The sequence below is a fragment of the Ammodytes marinus genome (genome assembly GCF_949987685.1).
Source record: "Ammodytes marinus genome assembly, chromosome: 9".
In the NCBI taxonomy this organism is placed as follows: Eukaryota; Metazoa; Chordata; class Actinopteri; order Uranoscopiformes; family Ammodytidae; genus Ammodytes; species Ammodytes marinus.
Genome location: NC_137213.1, coordinates 7,812,536 through 7,824,939, shown reverse-complemented (window position 1 = coordinate 7,824,939; position 12,404 = coordinate 7,812,536). Strand labels below are relative to the sequence as shown.

General features: G+C 39.4%; 1 protein-coding gene across 1 annotated transcript; it reads right to left on the bottom strand.

The window, feature by feature from the left end:
- Positions 1–10,599: 10,599 nt before the first annotated feature.
- Positions 10,600–12,230, bottom strand: cUnh14orf119 (chromosome Un C14orf119 homolog). The gene is made up of 2 exons (XM_080033876.1): positions 11,487–12,230; positions 10,600–11,385 (listed from the first exon to the last, which is right to left on the bottom strand). Exons 1-2 carry the CDS (start codon positions 11,928–11,930, stop codon positions 11,212–11,214), a joined length of 618 nt encoding a protein of 205 aa, XP_079890002.1. The 5' UTR covers positions 11,931–12,230; the 3' UTR covers positions 10,600–11,211.
- Positions 12,231–12,404: the final 174 nt, after the last annotated feature.

Genomic DNA, 12,404 nt, shown 5'->3' with positions numbered 1-12,404 from the left:
TTCTGGCAGAGGACATAAAAAAGCAAGAAATCTTAAAGAAACGACTGGATACAGCCCAGGGACAGCTGAGTGAGTATGAAGTCCATCAATGAGTTACAAATATAGCTTGAATTTAGTCTTTAGTTTCTTTGAGATGTCGTTTTATCCATATACATATACTGTATATCATCTAGAAAAGTCAAACACTGAAGCATTTCCTATTCTTTTGACCAGTCATAAAAGTTATCAACATGTTGAAAGAGGTGAGGGAGGTCGATGAGCACACCCAGACAACATGGACAAGTCAAACCTTCAGTGAGTCATCCTCTACCACTTTTCAGTTGTTAAAGTCGTACTGAAGTGCAAATGATGACGGCCAAAACTGATGCCATAAATGACTTGCACTCACACCAATCTCTCACATTTCATTGTTTGAAATCAGCTCTTCAGTCTATGCTTGAAAGCAAAGCAAGGGAACTTGCCAAAGCTCAGGCTGAGATCATAGGTGAGTCATATTTTTTCCTCATAAATATACCTCCTCGTTTTCAAGTTGGCATTTTGATGAGCTGACTTCAACTGTCCGTCCTCAGAGCTACAGCGGAAGCTGCGATCAGACGGTGAAGAATGCTCCGGTCTTGAGAAAAAATATCAGGGTAAGTTGTGGACATGACTTCAGCTGAGGGCTCCAGTGAGGTCAGGTTTTAGTTTATGTTCTGATTTGCTTTGTATGTTGCTTTCTACTAGAGTTAAAGACCGAATTCGAACTGAAGATTGCAGAGCTGAACAGAACCGGAGAATCCAAAGAGGCCCTCAGTGAGTAAAGCTTCAATGAAATGTTGGCATTATTGCCCCAGTGTATGGCATTATTCACATTATACTGTAGATGAAATACACTTTGCTGTTAGATTTTTTTCAGAAGTATATACTGTCTGATGATGTTTGTTGTGTTAATTTGACACAGTTCTCAGCGTGATAAACCTGCATTATGAACTGAAGACCCTGAGCGACCTGATATCCACCACAGAAGACCAAGACACGGTCTTTGGTGAGTCGTTGCGACTGTGCATATGTCTTTGTAGAATGTCTTTGCTTGAATCTTGAAAAACCATCGAAAACAAATGCAGATTTTTCACTTGGTTTGACAAAACATGTTTTTGTTATTCACTGTTTCTCTCCGTCTCCTCACAGAGCTGAAGAACAAACTGGCGGAGAAGCAAAGAGAGCTGACCTCCAAGACTGAAGACATAGAGCGACTGATTGCCAACCCTAAAACCAGTGAGCACAACCATTTGATAGTCGATGTTCAAAGGTGGAGTCAGTTATTCTGGAGAATGCTTGTTGTCAAAATCATGTTTATTTAAAATCAGTGAATTAATCCTCGTGATCCACTATCAGTGCTGTGTGTGCGGTAACAAAAAAAGCCAGTGTTAATACACAGCCTAGGCTCTGTAAACTGGTATGTAAACAACGGGTATGTCAATGGATGTTCAAATGTGTATCATTTGACGCACTTCGTACAGTATAATGAAGTATTTAGAGTCAGGCGGGCTATCCACATAAAGGTCTAATGTAAATCATCAGACCCAACCGATCCACTTCATTAGCAGTCATTGAGCTAATTGAAAAGATTACAAATTCCCTGGACCAAAAGAAATATGCAGCTGGTGTTTTTATTGATCTCAAAAAAGCATTTGATACCATAAATCATGATATATTAATTAATAAATTAGAACGGTATGGTATCAGGGGGGTTGTATTAAACTGGCTGAGGAGCTATCTACAGAACAGGCAACAGTTTGTGAAGATGGGTGAATACGTGTCAGCTTGTTTGGACATTGCTTGTGGGGTCCCCCAGGGGTCAGTGTTAGGGCCAATTCTTTTTATTCTCTACATAAATGACATATGTAAAACATCAAATATTTTACAATTTGTGTTATTTGCAGATGACACAAATATTTTTTGTACGGGAGAGGACTTGCAGCAGCTTCTGGAGTCAATTACTTCTGAAATGAGCAAATTAAAAAGGTGGTTTGACAATAATAAATTATCATTGAATTTAAGCAAAACAAAAATCATGTTGTTTGGAAATTGTAATTTAAATAGTGATATAAATGTCAAGATAGATGGTGTTAATATTGAAAGAGTGTATGTAAATAAATTCTTGGGTGTGACAATAGACCACAAGCTATGCTGGAAACCTCACATAAATCATGTTAAATCTAAACTGTCACGAAGCATCTCAGTCCTGGGTAAAGCAAAGCATATATTGGATCACAAATCATTGCATATTCTTTACTGCTCAATGATCTTACCTTATTTAATTTACTGTGTGGAGGTCTGGGGGACCACTTACAAAAGCTCACTGCTACCACTAGTCACACTTCAAAAACGAGCCATAAGAATAATCAATAAAGCTGGATATTATGATCACACCAACCTCCTCTTTTTACATTCCCGTATCATAAAGTTCAATGACCTGGTTGAATATCAAGTTGCACAAATCATGTTCAAAGCTAGAAACAAACTGCTACCAGGTAACATTCAAAAAAAATTTTTTGACAGAGAGGGTGGTTATAATTTGAGGGAACAGTTAAACTTTAAGACACTGGCTGCACGCATGACTTTAAAATGTCATTGCATTTCAATTGGTGGTGTGAAACTGTGGAATGGTATGAGCACGGAGTTAAAGCAATGTCCAAACATGATTCAGTTCAAAAAAAAATTCAAAGCAATGATTTTTAACAGGTACAGGGATGAGGGAGAGATTTAAGACGGAAAGTATATGTATGTGTGGATATGGATATGTGAGTTGTACAAATATGGAGATATGGACGTATGAATTGTGTTGATGCATACGGTGGATGTATTTTTGTATGGATGTATGTAGTGGATATTTCATTTCATTTTTCGTTTGACTTTTGTTTATCCTCGGGAGACCAATTCAGGGGTGTCCCTCATTTGCAATGGCGTCGAGTATATATGGATATATGGATTGTATAAATATAAAAAAATATATATATATATAAAAAATTATTATAAAGTTATTGAGCTGTGGAAAAGGGGTAGGATTAAATAAGTTTATACTTCTTCCTACTCCTTTTCAGGCATATCAATTCAATGTTATGTTTATTTTTTGTTTATTTTGTTTATTTTTATTTGTGAAATCATTTGAACATATTCTTTGTGTTGTGTTTTCATGCTTTTAGTTTTTCTTTTTTTTTTGATATGTCTGAAATAAAGTTTAATCAATCAAGTTTAATCAATCAAATAATTCCACGATCGTTTGTGTACCAATTACTGAATAAAACAGCACAGGGTTCACAATGAAATATCATCTACTACTTTTTCCCACGTAAAGTTTTTTTTACATGTTGCCATGACCGTGGCTAAAATATGCCTGGCTTAAATATCTTTACAATGCAAGTTGAGGTTGTAGTCCTAAGAGTTTGAGAAAAATAGGCACTAGTCAGTGGTTGCTGTTCACATGCTCAGTCCAACTCACTTGCATGTTGGTTTGTTTCAGTTCTAAGAATCATTGTGCTGCAGAATGAGATATGGGACGTTCAGAAAGAGGTCGCCAATGAGACCACTAATAGCCGACTCCAAGGTAAGCATCATTTAAAGAGCTAATTTAACCATTCGAGGGTGAAATAATTTGATGCATACATCACATCATGTAATCCGCATTAAGGAAGATTTACGTTTTCTCCCAGAGTTGCAAACACGATTGGATCGCCTGATCAGTGAAATAGACGACAACGATAACACAAAACTGAGTGAGTTTTTTAATTAATTGAGAGAAATTATGTAGTGTTCCATTTGAATTCAGCTACATTTGTGCTCTCTGTGTTGTGGTGTGCTTCAGTGCTGAACATCATAGTCCTGCAGGGTCAGGTGGAGCTGCTGCAGAGACAGTTGTCAGACCTCCAGATGTTACACACCACCATGGTTACCCGTAAGTATCTCCAGGAAAACCCAGAGCCGGCAGATTCTGAGTGGCTGCTTAGGTTGTTTGTAATGTTGTGATTATTGTATCATGATCTGGTACTTATGACGCATACAATGTTCAAACTTCTTTACATTTGTCTCAGAGCTCAGAAATGAACTGACGGCTAAGAAGAAAGAGCTGCAAATATATGTCAACAAGCTGAATGAGAGGGACCAGACCAATGCCGGGTTGAGTGAGTTAAAAGAGAACTTTCAAAGTCTACAGTCGGTGTTGAGAAATTCAGTCTGAGATGTATTTCTCTTCAACATGTTGTTTCTGCGTTTCTCAGTTCTGTCAGCCACTGATCTGCAAAACCAACTCAGAATCCTGGAGAAGAAACGACACAATGATAACGCAACATCGACTTATGCAATTACTAGTGAGCGCCTTCAACATTACTGAATTCATATGTATCAGCTGTGCCCCCAATTAATCTGTGGCATATCTTACGTTTCTAGTGCTGCGCATTGAACTGGAGGCAAAAGTGGAGGAGCATTCTCGTGACCAGGCTGAGATCAAGGGTAAGTTCAGTAGGAGAATGTGTCGATTTTTCTAAAACAAGAAACAAAAAAGATGTTTAAGTGTGACGTGGATGGGTTTTTTTCTGCTAGCTCTGCAGAATAAACTGAATCAGACGTCGCATTGTTCCAGTAACGAGCAGGAACTTGAAGGTGAGTGTAGTCTCTGTTGACTTGTTGCCCTCTATCCCTGCTGGCATACTGTATTTCACACCCTTTTGATCCAACAATGGGAAATTAAATTGGTTTATTGTCTACTTACATCAAAGTGATTATTGTTACAAATAGGTTATCTTCTGTCATAAATGGTTTACTTAATTGTGTAAGTATTTGAATATATAGACTGGATGAAGTGTTAACGTTTTTCTAGTCATTTGTGCAATATGTGTTATTGTTTTTAAGTTTTTTTTTGGGAGACTTGGGGAAAATGAATGTGGAGGCTCAGTTCCTTCAGGGGCAACAGTGCTTCTTCAACCCATCAACTACCTTTAACAAACAAGATAAATGAGGAGATTAAAAAAGCAAAAAACATAACATGTTTGACTGTGTGATCTGCATAACGTGATATGAAATATGATGTGTTATGAACAGTTCTTGACTCATGATGAAGCAAATAATAATAATAATAGGGATAAAGGGAAACCCTGGCCAGGCCCCAAGATAGGAGATTTTGCTGCGCAGATGGTTGCCAGTCCAAGCTCTAACTTTTTAGATAAGCAGAAACAAACTTCTCATAGATCGCTTTCTTTAAGGTGTTGAAACGTTTCATCTAGCTCTGTCTGTGGGATCTGAAGTTGGCACGTATTTGTCCTTGTAGATCTGCAGAATGACCTGGATGCCAAAATGAAGGAACTGCAATCTAAATCTGGCACCATCACTTCACTTGGTGAGTGCTGGTTTGGTTACCAAACAGGGAATTGATTAATGGAGGAAATTATTGACTGGCTAATGAGCAGGACGATCGCCAGTTGCAGTAGAAATTGATTTCAATACATTTCTTCTTCAGCTATGGCAATCTGCACACAGACTTTTAACGAAAAGAAATGAGTTGAGACAATCTGAATACTGTTCTTTGGTTTAATTGCTTCTAACTCTGGCTCTTTCAGCACTCCAAGTGTCGACGTTAACGCTGCAAGTGGAGGGGCTAAAGACACAACTACAAAACTCTGTATCTGAGGCCAAAGTAAAAGGTCAGTGTGTGTGTGTGTGTGTGTGTGTTTGTATGTAACTTTGCAGTTTATTAATGCTTAATTGTCTATATATTTCTTCATTGCTTCAAAATAAGTGTAAACCGCTTCTGTTTTATGTAGTTTCCGTGGAAATGAAGTTGAGCAACACAAATATGGAAATGGCTGTGTAAAACAATAGGCTCTGTTGTGAGGAGTTATCCCTATTGAGGCATAATTCGGAGGGAATGTACTGTACAAGATAACACAATGCTTTTGTTTGTTGCCTTTTTTTGTTCTCCAGAACTTCAAAAAATTATAGATGACAAGACAAATGAGCTGTTCAGACTAACCGAGGAGTTGAAAGCAAGAAGTGCTCAGCCACAAAGATGTGAGTAGAAGGGGAATAACAAGCCACTGAATGATATGCATAGTCAATGTGGGGAAGCTACACATGCTAGAATATCACTCTCAATGTCGTTTCTTACAGTTCTACAGATCGTTATACTGCAAACAGAGATTGAGAGATTGGTAAATGTGGCAGAGAATGACACAGATTACAGTAAGATTAGAGGTGAGTTGAGACACATCTTAACTATAAATACTAAGGACTCTAGAGCAATAATAGCCTGCACATCATACACTTTCCTGCCTCTCTTATCTGCAGGACTCGAACAGCATTTGAGAGACTTAATTGACGGAATTAAAGATGAAAACGATGAATACACTAAACAGAGTGAGTCGTCAACATAAAGTGTAATTGCTCAGTCGTTGCTCAATCGTGGTCTTGTATCCAATGAGTTTACCTAACCCAGACTTTTCTCCTGTTAAGTGTTTAAACTCTTGGCTGAAAAAGAGGAAATAGCAAGACTTAAGAGGCAAGCGGAGAGTCAGACAAAAGCAGCACTGGAGCGAATCAAAGGTGGGGTGCAGAGTTTAGCCTACAAGACAAATTTATTGTGAATACTTTTTCATACTTTTTAAGGAAATAAGGCTTTATTGTCTCTGTCTGTCTGGAAGATCTGGAGTATGAACTGGAGGACGTCAAAAATCAGATAAAAGAAAAAACCCTTGTGCTGGACTCGAGTGACACGATGATTGATAGTTTGTGTGAGTGTTACCTTAAGCTATAAAAAAAATATTACAGAATTACCAAATGGTTAAAAGTGGAATTCTTTATTTTGTTTAGCGGCTCAGATTATGGAACTTCGGAAGAAAGTCAAAACAAAGGAAGATGAGATATCGTATCTCAAAGAGGAAAACGCTGAGAATCTCCGAGGTAAACAAGAAAATAGGAGTAACATTGTCATATGCCATGTGATACAGACACAGATGAATTCACAGATGATCCATGAATCCTTTTCAGAGCTTCAAGACAGACTGGATTTGACAAAGAGGCAACTTCAAGACAGTGAACTCCGACTCAAGGAAACTGATGCAAAGAATTATAAGTCCAGTATGAAGTGTTCTTACTTGCTATTGTTTCCTGTCATGTTTGTTTTCCTTTAAGCACAAAATGACACTGCAGCTTTGTTTTGTGTCTCTGCTAGTAATGGAGATTGCTGATTTAAGGGCACAACTGAAAAAGGCTCAGAGACAAGCGTCTAAAGCTGCCCAAAAAAATATCAAAGGTTTGTCTGTCACTTTCCTATTATTGTGTCTCTGCTGTCATCCAACACATAATTTCTTCCTTCGCATGCTTCCTCCTTAATCTTGAATGTTGTTGAGGGGGAACATGTATTTGGTTTTTCATGGGGTTGTGGTTATTTTCTGTCTTTTCTCTCAGAATTGGAACAACAAATACAAACACAGCAAAGAGATAACAAAAAACTTGAAAACACAAACGAAGGTATGCACCCTCATTCTCATATCTATAAACTACACAGCTACAGCAAGGAACTGGTGAGCTTAGCTTAGCAAAAGGAAAAGGAACAGCTAGCCTTGCTCTGTCCAAATCTACAGAAGCCAAGAACGTCCATGCAATTACTTTTGAATGTTGTTATGCTGAAAACAGACTTCTGTTTTCTCATCGTCACAAGATAATTAAGGAAAACTGAAAAAATAATACATAATGAGGGGAAACAGCCTTTTGTGGTAACAGGTTGATTATTGCGTAGTCTCAAGATAATGCTTGTTTTCTGGAAAGCACTGGATAACTGTAAATAATCGCAAACAAGGCTGTTCTTGGATTCTGTACCAAAGTGTGTTTATACACCAGAATATTTATTGGCCCAATTGAAAGTGACGGACCTCCTGCGACTAACCACACATTGTTTTTTTTTTTATACATCATATTTAGTAGGCCTACATGTGAGCTTTCACTGGTGCTGGTAGGTGGATTTTGTTACTTTTGGACAGAGACAGACGAGCCAATTCCCCCAATCCCCCCCATTGTGCTGAGCTAAGCTAACCGGCTGCTAGCTGAAGCTTCATATACCTTGCAGACAGGAGAGTGTGCACAAGTGTATTCCCCCAAAAGTGCTAAACTACTTCTTTAACACTTGTGTTTGTCCATTTTTCACCTCCTTCCTCTGTCAGATTTAAGGCAGCAGGTCAAGGAACAGACAATGTGCTGCTCGAATGTCAACAAAGAGTGTGCCGGTGAGATCCTCCACAAGACTTTATCATTCATCCCTCAAGCAGCTCATCCAGCCAGCCATTTCTCAAACCTCAATATTTCATTAAACAGATTTACAGAGACAATTACAACAGAGCCAGGGGGATGTGGATCGCCTGCAACAGCAACTGCGTGAAAAGGATTCCAACCTCCAACAGCTGCGTCAGAAGTCCAGAGAGCAGACAGAGAGTTATAATAAACTGCAGGAAGACTACAACAGTATGTTCAAACCCTCTGGAAGTTTTCATACATACACAATATGTAGATTCATTCAGTTTAATAGAATGAAGGCGGCGGCAGTGGTCTCCTGATGCTTGACAAATTGTTTACATCTTGCCGTCTCTTCTCTCAATGCTAGACCTGCAAAGTGAGAAGAACCAACTTGACATCGACCTAGAAGGTAACTTTTAGTTCTGTTCAGCTAATTTGAGAGCGTGCAGCGTGCCACACTGAACACACTGTTCTTTTCTCCCTCCTCAGATGTTCGAAGCAAACTTTCTGAAGTGGAAGATAAAACTATCTATTCCGGTGAGTGATGCCTTAAGTTAGGGTTCATTTCATTTTCTCTGAGCTCTTCATCCTACATGTGCTTTATTGTTTCGATTAAGTGTTTACATTTAGATCCTACATGATAAATGTTCAAACTGAATAAATATGATAAAAATATACAACCGGAACCACACACAGTATTAACAACAGACTTGTTACATACTGTATAAATATGACTTGAAAGGGGCATTCCATGGATGTTACACATTCAGGTTTCCCACTGCTGTGAGAACAGTGGTATAATGACTTCTGTGGCTCTGGCAAAGCTTTTGCTGTGTTATATGCACCTTGGATGGTTGTGTCAGAAAATCATTCTTCCGGTGCTCTCAAGTTGGAATATTTACGTTAGTTGCTGTTCACAGAGTGACCTAGATTAGTTATTGAAGTAATTTTTTATTTTATTATTTAAACACTACTATAAAGTCATGTATAACATTACCTGTCTTGTTAATCAGAGTAGAATGCTAATAGATACACAAACATATAGCTTTATAAAACGTACTTGACTTGTTATTAAGGGTTAAATACCTTACCTGTGTTAATAAATACATTTTCTAATTTAGTAGTCTAGGTCACTTTATGTGGACAACAACTAACGGTAATACCATATTACAAATTATATTTGAGAAAGCAGTCGATATGCAATACGTGAATTGATAAAAAAGTTCCTTACCTTTATTACCAAAACATTTACTTTTGCACGCCATGTTGATGATGCATATGACGTCAAGTCAGCAGGTCGGGCACCAAAATCTTTTCCGAGTTGTTGTTCCGACTTGAGCAGGAGTTCACATGCATTTTCCCACTCTGAAACTCGTCTTCCCGATGTGTCCGACACCACATGAATACAATATTTTTCAAGTCTGGGAAATGAACATGAAGATGTTATAGCGATATCATCAGGGTTATCACAGATTTGGCTTAGAGGCTACAATTTTCTTTTGACCGAAAGCATGCACTACTACTTGGGGTAGGAAGTTCGTTAAGAAGTGGGCATTTAACAGACTATGGATGTCTAATGACATTTGATCTTGACCCATGCTACAGCTTTAAAACTGGGATATCGATGTCTTAACCCCCGCTGCTTAAATTTTTATTTAATCTGTTTGTTGTGATTCCCCAAACATAATGGAAGCAAAACACTTACTGACTGGAATACTCCTTTAAGCGTTTTAATGTATTTTTCAAAATGGGATGTAACGTTTCTACATTTCTCTACTTACAGACAAGCCAACCTTTGACCAAAACACTGCAAACCCAAGAATAGCTATTTCTGCGGATCACACGGCGATGTCCACCAGTGAGTATCCACAAGATGTCGCAGTCCATCAGGGCCGGTTTGACGTGCATCTCGCTGCCCTGGGCACAGTGGGCTTCTCATCTGGCAGACATTACTGGGAGGTGTCTGTAGCTGGGACCATTTGTTTCCACCTTGGCATGGCCAGTGCATCTGCTCAAAGAACGGGATCTATACGGTTCAGTCCAGCAAATGGTTACTGGACCATACTTCTGAACAAACAGGGTCAGTACAGAGCTATTGATAGGAGACCCGTCACAATTCCAGTTGCGACACAACCTCTGACACTGGGCATTCTGCTGGACTACAAAAAGGGACAGATCTCGTTCTATGATGCTGGGGCTAGATCTCATATGTATTCATTTGTAGGGCAAAGGTTTACAGAAAAAGTCTATCCATTTGTCAATTTCTGTAGTGATGATTCTCAGAGTCAGACTTCAATAGTGTTACTTGATTCTGGATCAACTGACTGGATAAAATAGAGATAAGGGGCAAGTTATGAGTTATGTGCAATTTACATGTTATCAGACGGTTAAAAAACAATCATTTTGACTTCAGAATAGTTCTCGCACATGTTTCTGTAATTGCTGCTGCTGTTGGTGTTTCAGACAATAAAGCAACAACTATAAAACAAATGTATTTTGTTTATTCTTCTACTTTAGAAAATAGATTTGTCATCTTGTCCATTTCATTCCAGATGTGTATCAGTTGGCCCAGTACAGAAAAGTTAAGCCTGTATGTTTAATTGCCTAACAGCCAGATGTTAAACTGTTCACACCAGTGGGTCACTGAATGACAGACACACACACATGGTTGAAGTATTAAGCAAAGTGTTCTGAACTGCATAAAAAAGTGATATTATGTGTGATGCAGACCTGGAGAAACTGGCTTAAGAGACAGAATTAAAAAAAGAAGCTTACATTGAATGAACTCTTCTGTGAAATAGTTTAACTTCAACAGTGAGTCCCATAAGCTACACAAACATTTCCCTCAAGATAACTATCTCAGACCAAAGACATTTCACACTGCATGTCACCTTTTGAACATCTTTTGTAATAATCGCTTGCTTTTGTTTTCTGTCACAATGCAAACATCGCTCAGTGTCTTCCTGCCGTGCCTGCTACGCTCCTGTAAAAGTGGGCAACAAAAATGGGGTCCCGCTCTTCCAGCATGTGCAGGAAATGATTCCTCTCTTCTTCTCCCCAAGACTCAAACCACTGGGTCCACAGGCGCATCTGGCACTCAAAGATGTTTGGTAGTCCATCTTTAAGCTTGTCAGGACATAAAAAAAAAAGAGAAAGCAAGGGTTAAATATTAGTGATATGGCCTTACATCAGTCTCTTGACTATCTGTTTGGAAGTGCAGAGAGTACCTGGAGAGTATTGAGTGAATCTAAGAGGGTGCACACTTTGCCCGGCACAGCTTTTCCTAGAAGGTCCTGCATGAAGCGCTCCTTCTGAGTGGCGGTCCAGCCCTGGTACCAGCTCAGGACGCACCGCTGCTCCTGGAGGCTCACATAGGAAATGGGCTCCAAGTCTCTCGCCTGACCTGCACCAGGTGAAGCGCAGGACAACTTCTGAAGGCTGGGGGGGCTAACTACATCCCGTGGAGCCGATGGAAAGTCCTCGGGCCTGGGAGTGGAGTAGCCGGTCCAGTGTTGTGTTGCCATGACCGGTGTTCCCTCTGTGGGACCTCTAAACATGGTGTCTGTAAGTCTGTGGCTGCCTATGGGCTGCTGCTGTTGTTGTTGTTGTTGTTGTTGTTGTTGCTGCTGATGAGGATTAGTGCATTGACTAACATGACTGAACCAAGACATCCCGATGGCAAGACGGGTTTGTTTCAGCCGGAGAAGAGCCAGCTATTCCTCTGCTGTAAGTTAATCAGCAACGCCAGCTGTCAAGAGACTCCACCGGTCTGGGTAGTGTTAACATATAGGCTAGCTTAGCTTATTACTAAGCAAAATAGCCTACTACCGTCGAAACCTCAACCTCAAACCAACGTTACAATTAACCGTTCTTAAAATAAATGGCTGGGAGTGGCCATCGGTTTTTTCAACGTTAATTACCTTTATGTCCGCTTATTGAGTGCAGCGACGTTGAACGGGAGGACCGCTAATCGTTCTAACAAATATATACAGGAAGAATATAGCCAGTTGTTGTGAAGGAAATCAAATTTGCGCAGATTTTGCGCAGATCTCCCCCCTCCCCCCGTTCGCTGACCAAATAACGAGTTACTTCACATTATCAATTTGTGTATAATGTGTAAACAAAACAAATACATTGAATAGAAC

Excerpts from the sequence above, each read along its gene's own strand:
- cUnh14orf119 (XM_080033876.1), bottom strand. The coding sequence starts at position 11,930 with ATGTCTTGGTTCAGTCATGTTAGTCAATGCACTAATCCTCATCAGCAG. Across the intron at positions 11,386-11,486 it reads ATTCACTCAATACTCTCCAG|CTTAAAGATGGACTACCAAA; the intron begins GTACTCTCTGCA and ends TGTCCTGACAAG.